An 18,066-nucleotide genomic window follows, 5' to 3' on the forward strand; every position below is an offset into this window, starting at 1 on the left:
ATTTTCTTCTGTGATAGGTCCGAAAAAGATATCGCCTAGCGATGAAAATTCTGTTGGATACCAAAATGGAGGACGTACTTTTAATGCCGTGGATGGGAACAGAAATCCGTCCTTCGAGTCAAATTCTTGCTTCTTGTCAAGTAAGTTGGGCACAATTAATATGATTAAATTATCCTTCTTCTTCTTCTTCTTCGTCTTCGTCGTCTTCTTCTTCTTCGTCGTCGTCGTCGTCTTCGAAGAGGTTATCCGTTTTGGGATTAAAGGGGTATACAGATTTTAATTTTTTTTTTGTATGGAAGATGTTTGTTGCATTATTTAGAGTCCCTATATATGGGGACTCTAGCATTATTTAAGGAAATGCAATTAAAGGGGTATTCCTTGCTTTTCAATTTAATGTTTTTAGTCGGTATGACAGTCCCCTAAATTAGACTTGGATTTGTTTTTTTATATAGGTACAGTCGATGATCCGTGGATACAAATCGACCTTGGTCAAGTCTACGATGTACGATGTGTCCTTATTTGGCCTGCGGCGGATAACGCGGATCTCGGTGTAGATGGTAAGAATCAAACAATATGAACCGGAAATAACAAGAAAATAAAATCAATAGAAAGGAAAGACGACGACAACAACAACAACAACAAAGGACGCAGGAGAAAGGATGAAGCAAATATCAATAATAGTAAAGGGAGAACGAAGTCTTGTACTGTAGTCTCACAGTAGTATCATGTTTCTTTCTTCTCTTTTGACTGGAAACGAAATTATGCTTTTAATAAAAAAAAAGTTAAGTGGACATAGGCAGGGGGTACCAAAATGACGGGCAAAATTACAACTTTTCACTTGAGTCCCGGGTATACAATATGGTGATATTTTCGTACGAAAAACCGCCCGGGAAAACCGCGCGGAGGCATCCGATGCTCTATTTCCATCAATCAAAACGGAGAATATGAATATTCAATAGCTTTTCATCAGGCAAGTTTTCAGCTTTTTATAAGTCATTTGGCCTTACCAGCCCCACGTGGCTTTTCTAAAAAAAAATTAAATTGGATCTTCACAAGGAAGTCTTTATTATGGAAGTTCCCACGCTCCTCGCTGTCGCTTCCTCGCACTTGTTTTAATAACAGGCAAGACAGCAGTATAACGTTGTCAGTATTTATATAATTATGAGAATTTCTCAGCAAAGATTTCCTAATAATAATGCGAGGCTTTAGTTCCATTACCTAGTCTTCGCTTTTTAAATTTGATTTTGTAAAAGGCGTGATATTAAAAAGGTCCCTCTGTAACGGGACATGTGAGAGAGGCACATACCTGGAAGGCGCCCAATAGACCAATTCAGCGCCTCTTAGATCGATTCTGCTCCCTATCCAAGCAGCGAAAGCCAGATTTTTCGTGCGTTTCGCGCGGATTTCATAGTCATTTGAAAGACCGTGTTCAGTGGCGTACCGTGGCCGCCCCTACCCCGGTGGACTGAAGAAAGGAGCATAGGTGCTAGCGCCCTAAAAGCAACACATTTTGATGTATAGTACAATTTTTCACAATTTTTCATACCTTTTCAAATTTTTGCCGCCCTTTTTTCTTTACTAATTCTTTTTGCCGCCCCTTCTTCCGCGCCCCAAAGCCCCCCAAATACGTGCATGGTGTTAATGTTAAGAAGCTTTAAGATCGAACTTCTATTTGATTATAACTAAATTTGTAATTTGGTTGTTTCAGTTGTTTCATTAATTCGAAGGGGCGCCACAACCCGGGCGCCACAATCCGTGGCTATGTCACTCCTCGGAGCGTGACTTCCGAAGGGTTGCTAGTCCGAAGGTTCTCTAATCTTAATATAGAATAAGGTTCAAGGTTAGGGTTAGGGTTAGAGTTAGCCAGCCTTATTCTATATTCGGACTAGAGAACCTTATTTATTATTCGGAATAGCGAACGCCCGGGAGCGAACGCTGGGACTAGAGAACCCAATATTCGGACCAGCAAACCTTTTTCAGAATTCGGACAAGCGAATGATGAATTACGTGCTCGGACTAGAGAACCTTCGGACTAGAGAGTTGTCACCCCTCGGAGCAGTACGATTGTCCTTGATCGCGGCCTGCAGCCAAGTTTTATACACCCATAGGTCCCCGAATTGATAAACGTACAGCTGAACGTAAACACAAACAGTTTCAGAAAGGGTAGGAAATTATGCTCTTTTTTCATCTGAAGGCAATGTATCATATAACCCGTCGTAATCAAAATAATAATATTTACTTTCTTCTGTCGAAAGATGCCGATATACACGGAGCACAGGTACGTGTTGGATCATGTCCATCGGACAACATAGCAAGTAATAACTTATGTTATACTGCTGATACTGGAGCTGGCAACAACGCTAATCCAATAGAGGGCGATTGTCCCGCCTCTACCTATGGACGATACGTGTATATTTATCAGCCGACAACTGGTACCACTGCGACACAGTTCGCTCTATGCGAGGTTGAAGTCTATGGAACAGCAGGCAAGATCATCTTTTGAAATTGATCCGGGTTGTGGGTGATTCATGTATAAACAAGAAGTAAATGAGTAAATTGGAAAATTTGGAGTATTTTGTAAAAAAAGGCATCATTCCAAAATGTTCTTTGTTTCGAAACATTTTTAGTTTCGATCCGTGAAAATATGTGATTAGGTATTTGCTGCAAAATAATAATTAATTCCCTGGAAATGGATAAATTGAGTATTGCTGTTACACTGATGTGTGGAGAATGAATGGAATCATATTAGTCACTTTTGGTTCATAACATCCTCATGTATCAATACCCAAATAAAATGATTTATTATTATTTAATTATTACTCCTTTTTATAAATATCCCATCTTAGTGCCATACGGCAGCGAAACTACCGTACAATTTACGAAAGGAGAGTACGAGGTAAATGAAAATGCTGGGACTGTAGAGCTCAGCACCTATCGAACCTTTCCATCTAACACAGCAACTTGCACATGGGCAGGTAAGGATATTTTTCTTTTCATTGTTCCTAAAATGTTTTATCAAATAATAGGCCGTATTGTGAATACTGATGAGGTGGAGGAGGTGGAGTCAATCAAGCCATTGGGTCCTCTAGGTGTTGTCCATGGATATACAGGAGTCATGGGGGGGGGGGGTTCAAATCCTCCCTTCACTGATCTGCTACTAAAATTCGGCGCGGAAATTTGCCATTTCAATGCTATAAACATGGGCCAAATTGAGGACAATTTGTGTCGGCCAAAGGATGTACATTGCAACTTTTGGTATTTTGTTTTGGTATTTCGAGCCAGGTGAGCTTGTCTCCCTTCCTTCTGCCCCGACCCCGGTCTGTACGCCTCTGGTGGGTCCATCAGTAAAGCCCCTGGTGGAGACCCAGGGGCCGGAGCTTCCGTCACGAGTTTTGGGCTTTTTCCAGGCATCAAGAGAGCTGCCCGTAATACCACTGTGATTTACATAACTTAGAAAGGATGGAATTATATCTATGATTTTCAAAATGAAAAAGAAAATTTCCAAGGGGCTGTCCCGCTTAACGGCTCTGAGAAAAATGATGTTACTGAAAAAAAAAAAAAGAAGCTCGAAGAAATGTATTATTTTAATGCTAAACGGACCAATAATGTAGCTTTAAAATTACGAGCCCAGGGTATAATGAACACAATGAGACCTCTTTTTATCAACAAATGACGTGCAAAAACAGTAATCGTGGGGACACTCAACTTTGTAAGTGATGTATACGTACACAGAGCGAAATTTGGTAAGAGTTTTTTTTTTGGTAAGAGATATGACACCAAAAATTAGGGTCTTTCTGTTGTGATGTGCCCTGAGTATTTTAATTTTATTATTCATCTTTGTTTACAATTTAAAGTTATTCCATTAGAGATTGGAAACCCCCTGTCAGGACTAGTTATAGATTGGGTATTCCCTAAAGTGAAACAGATATGGCATCATCATGATCATATTGGAATTCCCCCAGGAAGTGTTGTAATCAGTGGCATAGCCAGGGGAAAGGGGTGCCGCTGCCCCTGAAGTCTTGCCCCCCTGTGGGATGCTGGCCGCCCAGATTTTTTGGTACTTTTTAGCCCATTTTTGACCATTTTCGTCAAAGTTTGCCCATTGAAAGTTCCCTTGCCTCCCCTTTGCCCAACCTCTGAAGCAGTGCTGGCTACGCCACTGCTGTAATGTGAAATGTTAATTAGGACTATTATAAGAATGTTCTCCTTGTCAAAACCAAATACATTTACTGACCTGACAGTTTCGGCCATCTTGGTACTTGATTCTTCCTTCTGGTTGATTGGTTACCAACAGAGGGCGCACTAGCGCCCAGAAGTGGATCGTATGTGACTCTTTGATGTGGAAATGGACCCCTCATATCCACATTGATTCTTTGATGCGGTGAGCCCCCAACACTCCGATGATGGCCTTCAACCAAGATGGCCAAAAACTGTAAGGTCAATAAATGTATTTGATTTTGACAAGAAGAACATAATTATATCACACAAACTGAATGAATTTCTTTAAGAATAATGTGAGGTTAATGTTTATAATTAGGCACCACGTTCAATCTAGTCCTATAGAACTATCTGCGCCCGCTTAAGTACCGATGACTCTTAACATCGCTCCCTGGAGATATAATAAATTAAGCATAATAATTAAGAGTTGGATAGTGTTATTGTTTTCCATTTGAATGAAACACAAATGCACTGTACAAATATTCAGGGTACGATAAGTATCATCGGTACCTCTTCGAGCACTGATAGCGCTATAGGACCAAAAAAAATGTTGTACCTTAGTCTTGGGAATCGTCGGATTACATCATCATATGTTGGGAAGTTGTGAATGAAGTAATTGGCTATTAATATAATGGGACTTTTGGTGTTTAGTATATATAAAATATAAACAAAATTCTTCACATATTATAGTGTTGTTATAGTCCATATACCTTCAAAGAAAGGTAATTGCCAGTGCGAACCAGACATATCTTATGTAGTCATTGCACTAAGTACTATCCAGTAATATCGGAGAAGATCTAGAATACGTTAAAGTGCGCTGAAGGGGGTGGGGAGTATGTGTTGAATAGGATTATGGTTATAGTCGGCTCCGTAAAAACAGCAAAGAAAGATCTACATGACCTAGGGGCACATTAAGGTATCCTTTCTTTGCCTTTTAAGTGCTCATTAAGGTACCTTTTCCGGGACCTTTTCTTTACTTTTTAAGACCTCCGGCCAGAGGTAAAGTACCCCTGACTCCCTCTTCCTCCAACTCTCCCACCTCTCTTCCTTTCTCTTCCTTTTTCTCTTTCTCCCCTTTTTCTTTTTTTTAGGGATCGCCGGGGGGGGGGGGGGTGGGGTCGCCCCATGACAATGGCCGTGAACATAGGACTCAAAATCACAAGATCGTGGGCTCCCGCTGTCGTACGTGTCCTGTCCCTGGGGTTGTGTCCTTGGGCAGCACACTTGGTCTGGGATTGCTTCTCTCCACCCAAGTGTATTGTACCCACTTATGCTGGAAAAGTTACATACCGTTGTGCGGTGGACAAGCGACCCACCCACAGCAACACCAAAAGTTTGACCAAATATTGATAAGATTGAGGTTTACCCGACCGTCCATTTGAATAACGTTGCCATACCAAACTGAACTTTCAAATACTACGTACGTTATTTTGTTTCTTTTTGTACACAGAGTATTACACAGATAATGGTGTTACTCCTTCATCCGGTAACTCTAACGACTTTGTTGCGATTCTCAACGACCCTTTGACTGCCTCAACGCGTCGAGTTTTTTGGGATGAAGGTGATGTTTCCGGAGACGCGGACAGTGTGTTGCAAAAGTTTACGATCACCATAAACAATGATAACCCAGGCAGGTGCGAGGCGTATGAGACGTTCTTTGTTTACCTTACCAATATAGTTGGTGGAATTGCTGGCGAACAATATTGGACTGCAGTGAAAATAATTGACGAAGACAGTAAGATTTTTTTTCATAATAGTTTGACCAATAAATTAAAAGGGCATTTCGTGATCCACAGCATCATCCCCACTTTTCTAAAAAAAAGTTGAGATTTTTATATCACTGGAAACCTCTGACTATTTATCTGTTTATTTACAAAATATTTCTTGCAGATTAATTCGTTTTGCAAAGATAGCGTGAAATTTGAATTTCGTTCTGGTATACCAAAACAAAATTACAACACATTGTCTATGGAGCAGTGTATTTAAATACACATAATCACGCATAACTTGCAATCGCAAAATCGGAATCAACTGAAATTTTGATAATATGCTTTTTTCGTGGATATCTACTGAAAAATGTAATAATTAGAGGATGCTAGGATCACGTAATACTCCTTTAAATCACCTACCTGTAGACAATTATTTTCCCAGAATGCATAATCGTGAACATTCATTGGAATGATAGAAACTGGCTATGAAAGAGGCAATATTATGTGGGGAGTGTTGAATGGTTCTTAGTCAATCTACTTACTGGTCAATGGCTGAACTGCTGAACCACTCTGCATTTCACAGCTACCATATCCACCTCTTAAAGCAATATTGTAATATTTGCTTCTGATTTTTGCACTTTTGTAATGTCTTGAAAACAACAACAACATACCCTTCAGGTGCTTTACTTGTGTCAAATTTTTAATAAAACGACATGTCCCGCCTTTTTATTCATGCAATGGACTTGACATTAAGTTTGGATTATTTTTTAAAAAGCTAGTTAAAGGATCTTTAAATGTGCTTTCCATATGAGTTTCTATGATGGTGCTCATAATATAGTAAATTTGACTAAAATGTCGGGTTTAAGGAGGCTGAATTTGAGATTTGTGGGGGACAACATTTACATAAAATACTCCTCTTTACTCAGGTTTATAAATGGGTACCGGCATTCTTTAAATGCTGGAAAGGTAACAGACTCCCCCACAGAAACGATGCCTAATCGCTAAAGAAAGAGAGATAGGCACTCCGTCCTGTAATAAAAAAATGCAAGTTCAACTCTTTTCAGTCCATTTCTGTTCTGACGAATATAAATTAGTGTTTAAGTGAAGGCAATTATCACATCAAACCCCAATAAATATCATAATAACATGACATAATAATGTTGCTCAAATTGCGAAACTTTGCACGCCTCCCCGCTGCTCAAATTCAACAAATATTCAACCTTGGCTAATTGTATTTTGGGGGTTAAATGACCATTCACAGGCCCCCCCCCCGTTCACTTGTTAGGGGGGCCTGATGCAATGAAAATTTTGGGTCAACCCCATAGAAAAGAATATAAACTCAATTTTCCCAGAAAGTTTTGTGATCATTATTTTCAAGCCCCCCCCCCTTAGGAGGGTCAACATTTTTAAGGGCCCCCTTTTTGCACCAGTCCCTCCCCTAACAAGTGTTTGTGAACGGTCCCTAAATTGGGAACATTTTGAAAAAAAACCACGAATCATCACTATGGGTCATTAAATAAATACCAAATGGCCGATGCAACCCATGTTTGCGGCAAATGTCATTTGTACAGATTACTCCCCCCCTTATTCGATTGATGACTTCGAATTTTCTTGTTTAGGCGTGTCGTTTTCCTTCGCCCAAGACACGTTTACAGTTATTGAAGGAGATGGATCGGCTGGTATAGAGATTCTACGTTCAGGTGTTGGTACCATGCAACGTGGAACTGCAGGTAAATTAAAAAATTAGTTTAGAAAAGGCCTCATCTCGAACATCCATGAATTGTTTATAAATGATATGATTAATGTTTTTGTGTGTGAAAACCCTGAGTATCATTTTTGTAATTAAAGATAAATTCTAACACTTTTACCTCCCAACCTTCAGGGTATAGATCTATGTAAAGCAAATTATTTTATTGGTTTTCAAAAATCAATATTTTTGGTCTAATTATGTATGTGGAATATCCTGGGAACGAAGCAATTAACTAAACTACTAAAGATCCTAGTTGGCCTAGGAGGCTGACTTTACGACACCGTAAATGTATAGGTATCAACATACTATTAGGTTGAGAGAATGATTTCAATCTATTAAACCAGATTAATCCAAAACACACCTTGGAGCAACCAACGTTGCGGTCAGTACCACTGGCCTTCAGCTGGGTTGTGATGGTTGCTCCAAGGTATGTTTTAGTCTAATTAGGATCTTTAGTAGTTTAGTTACCGGGTTTAGTTAATTGCTTCATTCTCTCATTGTATGATTCCCAGATGATTGAGAGTATTCGCAATATTGAAACAAATTCTAGTTCTGTAAGATTTATCTGAAAAAGCTCTATATAAATGTTACCGTCTGGCCTTGTTGTCTGATCTTTCCCTGGGAAATGAGGTTGGGCCTATAAATGGTCAACTATCAAGTATTTAAGTCTTCAATTTTTATACGACTGTGATTGAAATCCATATTTATAAAGTAAAAAAAGTAAAAATTTAGATGTGTGTCTCAATCTGTTGACACACATTCAATAATATGATAATCACAGATTTGACTAGTTTTGAGTAGAATATTTGGTGGATCATGCAATGATTACGATTGTTTCTAAGATTATTTGATGAAAATTATTATAATCCACTTTTATACATGTAAATACATAGTCATATAGCAGAAAGGCTGCAATAACAAGCCCTATGATTTAAGATTTAGAGACCACACTCATAGCAATGACTTGTTCGCCTTGTTGGCGGAATTCAAAAGGAGTAAGTTTGGACAACTCAAAAATAGTGTAAAAGTTGCCAAAACAAAATTCATTTTAGTTATCCGAACTTAAAAATGCTGAAAAAGCTCAAAAGTTCCGTCAACTAATCAACTTTGTTGGCATTACTTAAAAGTTGATGTAAGTCGTTGCGTCAACGTTTTAAGTAACGCCAACTTCTGAATTCAAGTTCAGGGAACTTAGAAAAATAAACAAGGTTCAAAGAACCAATTAGTTGAGTTATTGTAACTCAACATGTAAGTTGATGTAACTCGTTCATATTAAGTTACTGGTACTTATTGTTTTGAGTTATTCCAATTTGGTACTTTGTTACTTAATTCACGTAATTGGATCATTTTCTGCACAATTAGCAGTATTCAAATATTTATTTTTGTAATCAGTGCAAAATTTTGTATACTATAGCACACCTCTAGAAAATTATGCGAACCTAATTTCATTTTCTGAGTTGTAACAACTCAATAAGGTAAGTGCAAATGAGTGCGACCAACATAATGATATCGAGTCAGCGTTACTCATAATTGTACGCGTTGGCATTACTCGGAAAGTTGACGCAACGACTTACATCAACTTGCTGAGTAATGCCAACGAACAATTTCTATGAGTGCACATAGTGGTGTTACGGTGTAATGGTGTTAAATTGATCTGCAAACTCTGATCTTAAGATTTTAACCGGCTAGTATTTCTACAAAGTAACGAGGGTTGGGCTGAAAAATGCAGTTTGTGTGATTTTTACAATTTTTTAAACAAAAATTTGAATATTAAAATAGCTATAAATTTTGAAACTAAATTAAGTATGAACTTCATATTGGCCTATTCCATTTAAAATCCACACTACCCCTGAGGAAGATTTTGGAAATATTTTCAACAGAGAAAGTATGATTTTCAAATGGAATAACCACATTAAGCAGATCCATTTGGATTTCATACACTCTCTCAGAAAGAGTTGATTAATTCGGTAATTCCATTCGAAATTCATACGCCCCCTGGAAGATATTTCCAAAATCTTCCACAGGGGTAGTGTGGATTTTAAATGGAATAGCCCATTTGCTATGGAGAATACAAGTCACATGTATATTCAATATTTCTTATCTAAAAAGATATTGCGTCTTTTAATATCTTGGATGAAATATTTGGGGGAAATGCATTATTTTGGGGATTTTGTTCAATTTTGACACAAAAAAGCAATATTTACATGTTACATCATAGAAAAATATTATATATTTGAAATAAAAAATATACCAATGTATTGATGTGAATTTGTACATCAAAAAAAGTCCCTATATCAACTTCCTAAATCCAAAGGTTTTTGGAACAGGTTCATCAGGTTTGGTAATCAAAGGCTTTTGACCTATGACCTCTTGAAAATCAAAGGTCATCATTAGGGACCGTTCACAAACACTTGTTAGGGGGGGCATGATGCAAAAAAAATTTCATCGTGAAAGTTTTTTTGGCCCCCCCTTACAGATCTCAAAAATGTCAAGGCTCCCCCTTTTTGAAATGAAAATTATGGGTCAACCCCATAGAAAAGCATATAAACTCAATTTTCCCAGGAAAATTTGAGGTCATTTTTTTTCAGGGCCCCCTAGGAGGCTCAAAATTGTTCAGGCCCCCCTTTTTGCATCAGGCCCCCTAACAAATTTTTGTGAACGGTCCCTTAATTTCAAGTATCATCAAATTAACTCTATTTATTATCTCTTTCCAGAGCTAACCTTCACGGATAACACAGCAACCTCTGCCGATTATGATAATTCACCAAAAACAGTCAACTTCGATGCATCTAACAACGCAGAAGCAGAAACCGGCGCCGTGGAGATAGAAGATGACCAACGCTATGAGGAAACTGAGTCTTTCACCGTCAATCTTGGTGAACTTTCACCAAATGATGGATGTAGTACATACGGGCAATATTCCTCAGCCACAGTTTTCATTAGCGATGATGATTGTAAGTCAATATGATGGGTGTTAATTTCATTTGTTTCAGATAATTCGTAATTGAAAGTTTTAAGTTAGTTTTAAGATGCACTAACTGTACATTTAGAATGGTGCGCGACACACGTGATACGGGCGAACTGTCGATTTTATACTAAACTCTTTGGGACAGCATTATTGACAACAATGCAATTCTTTGTTGAATATCCAGTCCTGTCATGCGACTGTGATTTGACTAAGAATTTGACTATGTCATCTTTTGGATGCAAACATCGTTACTGCGCATTCGCGACTAGTGGAACATGCGTATGTGACGACGTTCGCTTCTATTCCCGAGTAAATTCGCAAAGGCTAAGGGGAATTTCCAAATTTAAAGCTTAACGCGGCGCTCACCATATGTCGATATTTCCAATAAAAAATTCCACACAGAGGGTTTTGCGCGAAGAACAGAGCAAAGAACGTACGAACAGAAGTTGTAACTAGATGGCACTGTTGTGTTTGATCAAACACGAATATCTATGCCTGTGATTCCCACCCTAACCCCCAACTCCTCACCACCCCACCACCATGACACTCTTAACTCACCCTGACACCCCGTAATATGTTTAATGCTGAAACAGCTATCAGTATACCAACCTAGAGCATTGTAGCTGCTTTATTTACCAAGTAACGGCCGGCCCTATGTTTTTTAGGATTTGGGGCCCTGGGGCCCATATTATGTGACATATGGGGCTCTTATATTCATATAACAATATAATGCTAATGATCAATTAGTGTACCAAATCTGAGCGCTGTAGCTACTTTATTTGCTGAGAAACGGCCGGCCCTTTGTTTTAACATTTGGGCCTCTGGGGCCCCTAGCCTTAAAGATCTGGGGCCAAAATGCATATCTACAAGTTCGGGCCCATACATGTGCCACATATGAGCCATAGTGCCCTTGTAGTTTTACAGCTAACCCTGTCAATCTGTTGCCCCTTCTTTTAACATTTGGGGCCCTGGGGCCCATAATATATGACATATGGGGCTCGTGTATACATGTATATATAGAATACTCCTGGGGCTATCAGTGCACCAACTCAGGGCCCTGAGGCTGCTTTATTTGATGAGAAGCGGCATGCTTTGTATTTTTACATTTGGGCCCCTGGGGCCCGTGACCTTTGACCTATGGGGCCAAAATGGGCAAAAGGCACATCTACGGGGTAGGGCCACTAAGTGTGCCAAATATGAGCCCTGGGGCCCTTGTAGTTTTGGAGATAGCCCTGTCAATATGAAGCGTGAGGAGGAGAAGAAGAAGGAACTAGATGGCACAGTTGTGTTTGACCAAACACGAATATCTATGCCTGTGTTTCCCACCCTAACCCCCTTAACCCACCATGACACTCTTAATCCATCATGACACCCCATATTCTAAAAGGGCTATCAGTATACCAACGAAAAAAATTGAAATAAATAAATAAATTAAAAATCAAATAATACCCCTTTAATTGCATTTGCTGTGTAAACGCTTGAGGGCGCTCCTCCTTAAATAATGCAACAAACACGTTCCATACAAAAAAAAAAAAAAAATAAAAATCTGAATACCCTTTTAATCCCAAAACGGAGTGTCCCTTTAATGGCTGTTCCATCACCCTAACACCCACTGACACCCCATATTCTAAAAGGGCTATCAGTATACCAACAAAAAAATTAAAATTAATTAATTAATTAAAAATCAAATAATAGCCCTTTAATTGCATTTGCTGTGTAAACGCTTGAGGGCGCTCCTCCTTAAATAATGCAACAAACATGTTCCATACAAAAAAAAAATCAAAAAAAAAAAAAAAAAAAAACTCAAAAAATCTGAATACCCCTTTAATCCCAAAACGGAGTGTCCCTTTAATGGCTGTTCCATCACCCTATACTGAAAACCTATCTGTGTACCAAATCTGAGCCCTGTAGCTACTTTATTTGCTGAGAAACGGCCGGCCCTTTGTTTTTACATTTGGGCCTCTGGGCCCCTAGCCTTAAAAATCTGGGGCCATAATTGGTAAAATGGATATCTACAAGTTCGGGCCCATACGTGTGCCACATATGAGCCCTAGTGCCCTTGTAGTTTCACAGCTAACCTTGTCAAACTGTTGCCCCTTTTTTAACATTTGGGGCCCTGGGGCCCATAATATATGACATATGGGGCTCATGTATACATGTAAATATAGAGTACTCCTGGGGCTATCAGTGCACCAACTCAGGGCCCTGAGGCTGCTTTATTTGATGAGAAACGGCATGCTTTGTATTTTTACATTTGGGCCCCTGGGGCCCTTGACCTTTGACCTATGGGGCCGAAATGGGCAAAAGGCACATCTACGGGGTAGGGCCACTATGTGTGCCAAATATGAGCCCTGGGGTCCTTGTAGTTTTGGAGATAGCCCTGTTAATGTGAAGGGTCAGAAGGAGAAGAAGAAGAAGGAAAAGGAGAAGACTAAAGAGCATAAGCAGAATATCTATGCCCTGTTCCACAGGCATAGATAAAAGGAGAAGACTAAAGAGCATAATTGGGAAATCAAGGGGCAAACATGCGATTTAGCAAAATAACTCCAGAAATGGAAGACACGGGTCGTTTTCTGCGTAACATGACCACGGATAAGATATTGAACATTCGTATAAAGCATCGTGTAAAACTTGAATTATATGGAAAATATCGAAGCTTGTAGCAGGAAAAATGAGAGAAAAAAATACGTGTCACAATCACAAAAACGTTCATATCATCAGGCAAGAAAAAGCGCGGTGTCATAAATGGGTGTCATGTTTATGATAAATAAACTTAGCTTGCCTGAAAAATTCAAGAAATTTGGTATCTTTATATTTATATTATATTGAACATAAGCCGTCCAAAGCTTCTCTCACGATGTCTTCTGGATAAATGTTAAACAGGTTTGGTGACAATATGCATCCCTGTCTCAGCCCTCTTCCAATCTTGAACCATTCGGTATCTCTATTACTTGCCCTGACTGCAGATTCCTGGTCCTCATATAGTTGGCGATGGCTGACACAGTCAAAGGCCTTGCTGTAATCAATGAAGCACATATAAAGTGGTAGCCTGTGATCTTTACACTTCTCAATTATATTCCTGATGTTTGCGATCTGGTCTCTAGTCCCTCTTCCTTCTCGACAGCCAGCCTGCTCCTCAGAAATCACCTGGTCTAGTTTTACCGTCAGCCTTCTGATGATGTTCTTTAGCAGAACCTTACTTGCACGACATATCAAGCTGATGGTGCGATGGTTGGAACACCTTTTTAAGTTACCCTTCTTGCGGAGTGGAACAAATACAGCTCTGCATCAGTCTTTGGGCCATTCCTGCTCCTTCCATATGCGACAGCATATACGCCCCATTATGTCAACACCTTCCTTGCCTGTCGCTTTCCATAGGTCAGCTGGTATTTCATCAATGACAGGTGACTTTGCATTCTTCATTTGCTTCATTGCCTGTTCCACTTCTGATCGAAGTGGTGGCGGCTCCTCTTCCATAATTTTACCGCGAGTATAGACTTGTTGGTCTTGTGCCTTAAAAAGTTTGGTGCTATATTCCACACACCTTTTCTTGATATCTTCACTTTCAGCATATTCAGTTAGCGTAATGGCATTTGCATCATTATTACATCCATTCTTGGAACCCACTTCTATGCCAAAGACTACTTTCGAATCACCTTTACATCTTCCCATTTCCTGACATTTTATTTCGATGAAGTTCCTCTTATCTTCCTTTACACTCTTAGCAACCTCCGTGTTCAGGCGTGACCTTTTATTCTGATCAGCAGCTGCTTTTGGTTCTTTCTTGCTGTCAGCTAAATCCAGTGTGTGTTGTGATATCCAAGGTTACTTCCTTAACAATTTGCAAAATTGCTAAGGTCTGTTTCTGTCAAGTTCTTTGTTTCTTTCTTTCTTTCTTTCTGTCAATCTTATAACGAGCCACCGTAACCATATGCTTTGAGCCATGTTGACCATAGTTGGTCATTAGGACCATTGGGTGGGGGGACAAATGAAACATGATCAACTTCAGGTCAAAGGTCATCCACTTCCGGTCAATGGCCAAAAACGTGATTTCACTAAAAATGCTACTCCTTCCACAAATTACACAGCACGATGATGACACTTTGGTACATGCATCAGCTATACCCAGTGTTTAAAAGTTATTGTCCAGAATCGGGGTCAAAGGTCATTAAGGGGATACTTCCGGTATATGACCAAATACCCTAAAATGCTGATGCTGTTGCAAATATATATAGTACAACAATGTTACTTGGTCATCAGGACCAATAGCTGGTGGCACAAATGTCACATGACCAACTCAAGGTCAAAGGTCATGGAAAGGTCATTATGGCCAAAAATGATATTTCCTATTATTTTTACTAAAACTGCTACTCCGTACACGAATTACACAGCAAGATGACGTCACTTGACACATTCATTAGCCTTGAGGTCAAAGGTCATACGAAGGTCATTATGGCTGATGTGATTTTCTGTTCTGTTACTAAAAATTCTAAGTCATTCCACAAATTATAATATAGCATGACATTACTTGCATACATCCATTTAGACTATGCCATAGTCGAATTGTATTAAAAATATGTTATTATTAGTCATGATGAACTCAAAATTATACTGATGTTTATTAAAATTAAAGTATTCAATAGTAAAATGGTCATAAAGAGTTAAAAATATCAGACGATTAGTGACAATAAAAGTAATTGAATGCAACATTATCTTGCATAATTATAACGGCTCACTTTAATATTGAACAATTCTGATTTTGGAACCCCGAAATTTCGACTATGAACTTTGAATTGTAAGCAGAACTTTACCCCCTGGACTTTGCTCTCTAAAAACACACTGCCAAGCATACTTGTTTATCAGTCCATTAACCACAAGTACGCGCTAGATGTTTGATGAGAGATTAACTTTCGCTTCAACACAAAAGCGCCGCAAATACCACAGACAGTTGTTTACGGTGTAGTTAATGGTAATGGCGCGGGCCCAGACGATGTTTAAAAACCATAGCGAGGTATGGGCGACCAATCACAAGGCAGATCCATTTAAAGATGCATTACATCATCGCCAATTTTAGTTAGGCCAGAAATTGGCCTAACTCTCCATAGAGTCCCGTGTTAAAAATCTTAACCGCAAGGCAATGTCAGTAGTCCACTTGGGAAGCTAACAAACAGAGGGAGTAGGGTGACTGATCAGATGTGAAAATCTATCAATTGTGCACACATTAATTAAATCAGAGTTTTAAGCTTAAATACAATATCCAGAGTATGCACAATGGGCAAGTGGACTACGGGGTAGTCTAACATCCATTGGGGTCAAAGGTCATTGGGTCAAAGGTCATTGGGGTCAAAGGTCATGTAGGTATTACTTCCAGTATGTAGCAAAATACCTTAGGAAGTCGCACTATAATAGTTGCACAGAAATATTTACATGAATAATGAATAATTTTTGGTTAGGCCGAATAAAAAAATTATCATGTTTTGCGTCTTCTCCCGCTTCCTTTTTTCAGGTTTCTTCAATTAATATTTATATTTTTTGAAATTCACTTATAACTTTAAAAAAATATATCTAGGGAGTAAAGATGCTTTCTATAGCCTTGCTAATATACAAGAAACACTTTTGGAAGGTTTTGTGATAATTAGAGGAGGCCTATCTCGTTGAACAAGATATAAAAAGAGTCCTCCTCCTTTTTCCGGGCATTATTGTGTGCACTAAAACAGTTCTAATTATGGGTATTTGCACCAATTTTACGATAAAAAATAAAAAGCCCCCTTTTCATCCTTTTTGAAACATGTTTTTTTAAATTTTACTTGGCCTTTCATATACTGTAATATTATGGAAAATAATTATGTAATATAATTTATGATTATAATTATAATACTACAAACATCTGTTCATACATGTATATTCCAATGAATTATACATATGCTGGACCTTTTGAACTTGCATATGCTATAGGTGACCTAACAAATTAACCTTGGTCTCTAGCCAAATTCCAAAGTTATAGTGCATTTCAAAAAAAGACCTCTCAGTAAAATCAGCATAATATACTACTGCTTACGTGCATTCATGCTATATAGCTGGGCTAATTAGCTATTGTTTGTTTGTTTGTTTACCCAGGTTGGCCCGTGAGGAACACATGCTAATTCATGGAAAACCATGGACCGTTCCAAGCTCATACTAGGCCTAGTTAATTAGCTATTGCTAAGGTCGCGTATATGTGTATGCGCAATTAGCTCTAGTTTCTTTTTCTTTTTATTCGGGATGTGTTTCTTGGCTGTATTTCTTGACAATTTTACATTTCGTTATTTTAATTTTCGATATCTGTCAAAAAGCATTAGGAGGAACTATAAAGTTGTGGACCCTATAAAACCATTTGAGCGATCGTGACATGTATTTTTTTAAGCTACTTTGCGCACCATAAACCTGAATTTTTTCCGCAATAATTCAACTTTTATACGTTATTGTTTTCTTTTTACTCATGTTTCATATCTTATCTATGGGCTGAATACGGGGATTAAGCGAGAAATTACTCGCGTATTCCATTTTTTGAGTGTTCTCCAAAAACCCGTATTTGCCGGCTTATTTTCACCATTGTGTTACGTAACAGCAGAGGTCACGCCGGTAAAAATTACCGGAAGTTGCCGTCGTACTGTAATGAATGAGATGCTAATCAGACAGGACTCCTCATTACGTTTACAGTACACGCGCTAATCTGATAGTTTGATATAGGATATCACTTGGGTTATAATGAAAGGTGATGTTGGGGTCAAATTATGTTCATGCTTTAATCCGTCACGTATTGTACTATCTGATCACAGCATACCCCAATGCCTCAGAGTTTAATTTAATACCGTGTCTAGATTTTCTTCGATGAAGCGACGAGAAGTTTTTTGTCACTAATTTTGTCGGATAAATTCGTGGATCTTTTCTGGCTGTCAAACTTTTAACCTAACCATGCTGCCCTATCGTTTTCGTTTGTTTTATCAAACAGCACGTTTTCGTTTCCTCGTTGAAAATGGTGCCAGTATAAGCATACCAGAGGGAGAATCCAGAAACATTCAAATAAGTAGAGAAGGAACTGATCAAGACAAAACACTGGGTGAGTGCTTTACAACTACAACTTTGATGTTAAACCATACTGTAACATTTGCTGAGGAGGGCGCCCTCATGGTTTGTAAAAATTCTGATTTTACATGATTGTAAAGTATTCCCAGCAAAAATGATGCCTTGAGATGCTGTATTAGTGACAAAATGTCGTCGATTAATTTATACGATAGAAATATTATATGCGACATTGATAATGCTGTACGTACATGGCGTGTGGGATGGTCATAACACATCAACAGGACCGACTCCAGTGCACGATCGACGAAGTGACACGCATTGGTGACATCTGCGCTGGAATTAAATTGCGATTTTAC

General features: G+C 38.8%; 1 protein-coding gene across 1 annotated transcript in view; it reads left to right on the forward strand.

Annotated features, from left to right (window-relative positions):
* Nucleotides 1–18,066, forward strand: part of LOC140154146 (uncharacterized) — a 67,348-nt gene that overhangs the window by 36,507 nt on the left and 12,775 nt on the right. The window contains exons 6-13 of the mRNA XM_072176753.1: nucleotides 18–140; nucleotides 453–557; nucleotides 2,256–2,486; nucleotides 2,847–2,975; nucleotides 5,669–5,953; nucleotides 7,547–7,657; nucleotides 10,392–10,631; nucleotides 17,637–17,744. Coding sequence (XP_072032854.1) covers nucleotides 18–140; nucleotides 453–557; nucleotides 2,256–2,486; nucleotides 2,847–2,975; nucleotides 5,669–5,953; nucleotides 7,547–7,657; nucleotides 10,392–10,631; nucleotides 17,637–17,744 — 1,332 coding nt within the window. The remainder of the gene's footprint in view (nucleotides 1–17; nucleotides 141–452; nucleotides 558–2,255; nucleotides 2,487–2,846; nucleotides 2,976–5,668; nucleotides 5,954–7,546; nucleotides 7,658–10,391; nucleotides 10,632–17,636; nucleotides 17,745–18,066) is intronic.

The sequence above is a fragment of the Amphiura filiformis genome, chromosome 6, assembly GCF_039555335.1.
Source record: "Amphiura filiformis chromosome 6, Afil_fr2py, whole genome shotgun sequence".
NCBI lineage: Eukaryota > Metazoa > Echinodermata > Ophiuroidea > Amphilepidida > Amphiuridae > Amphiura > Amphiura filiformis.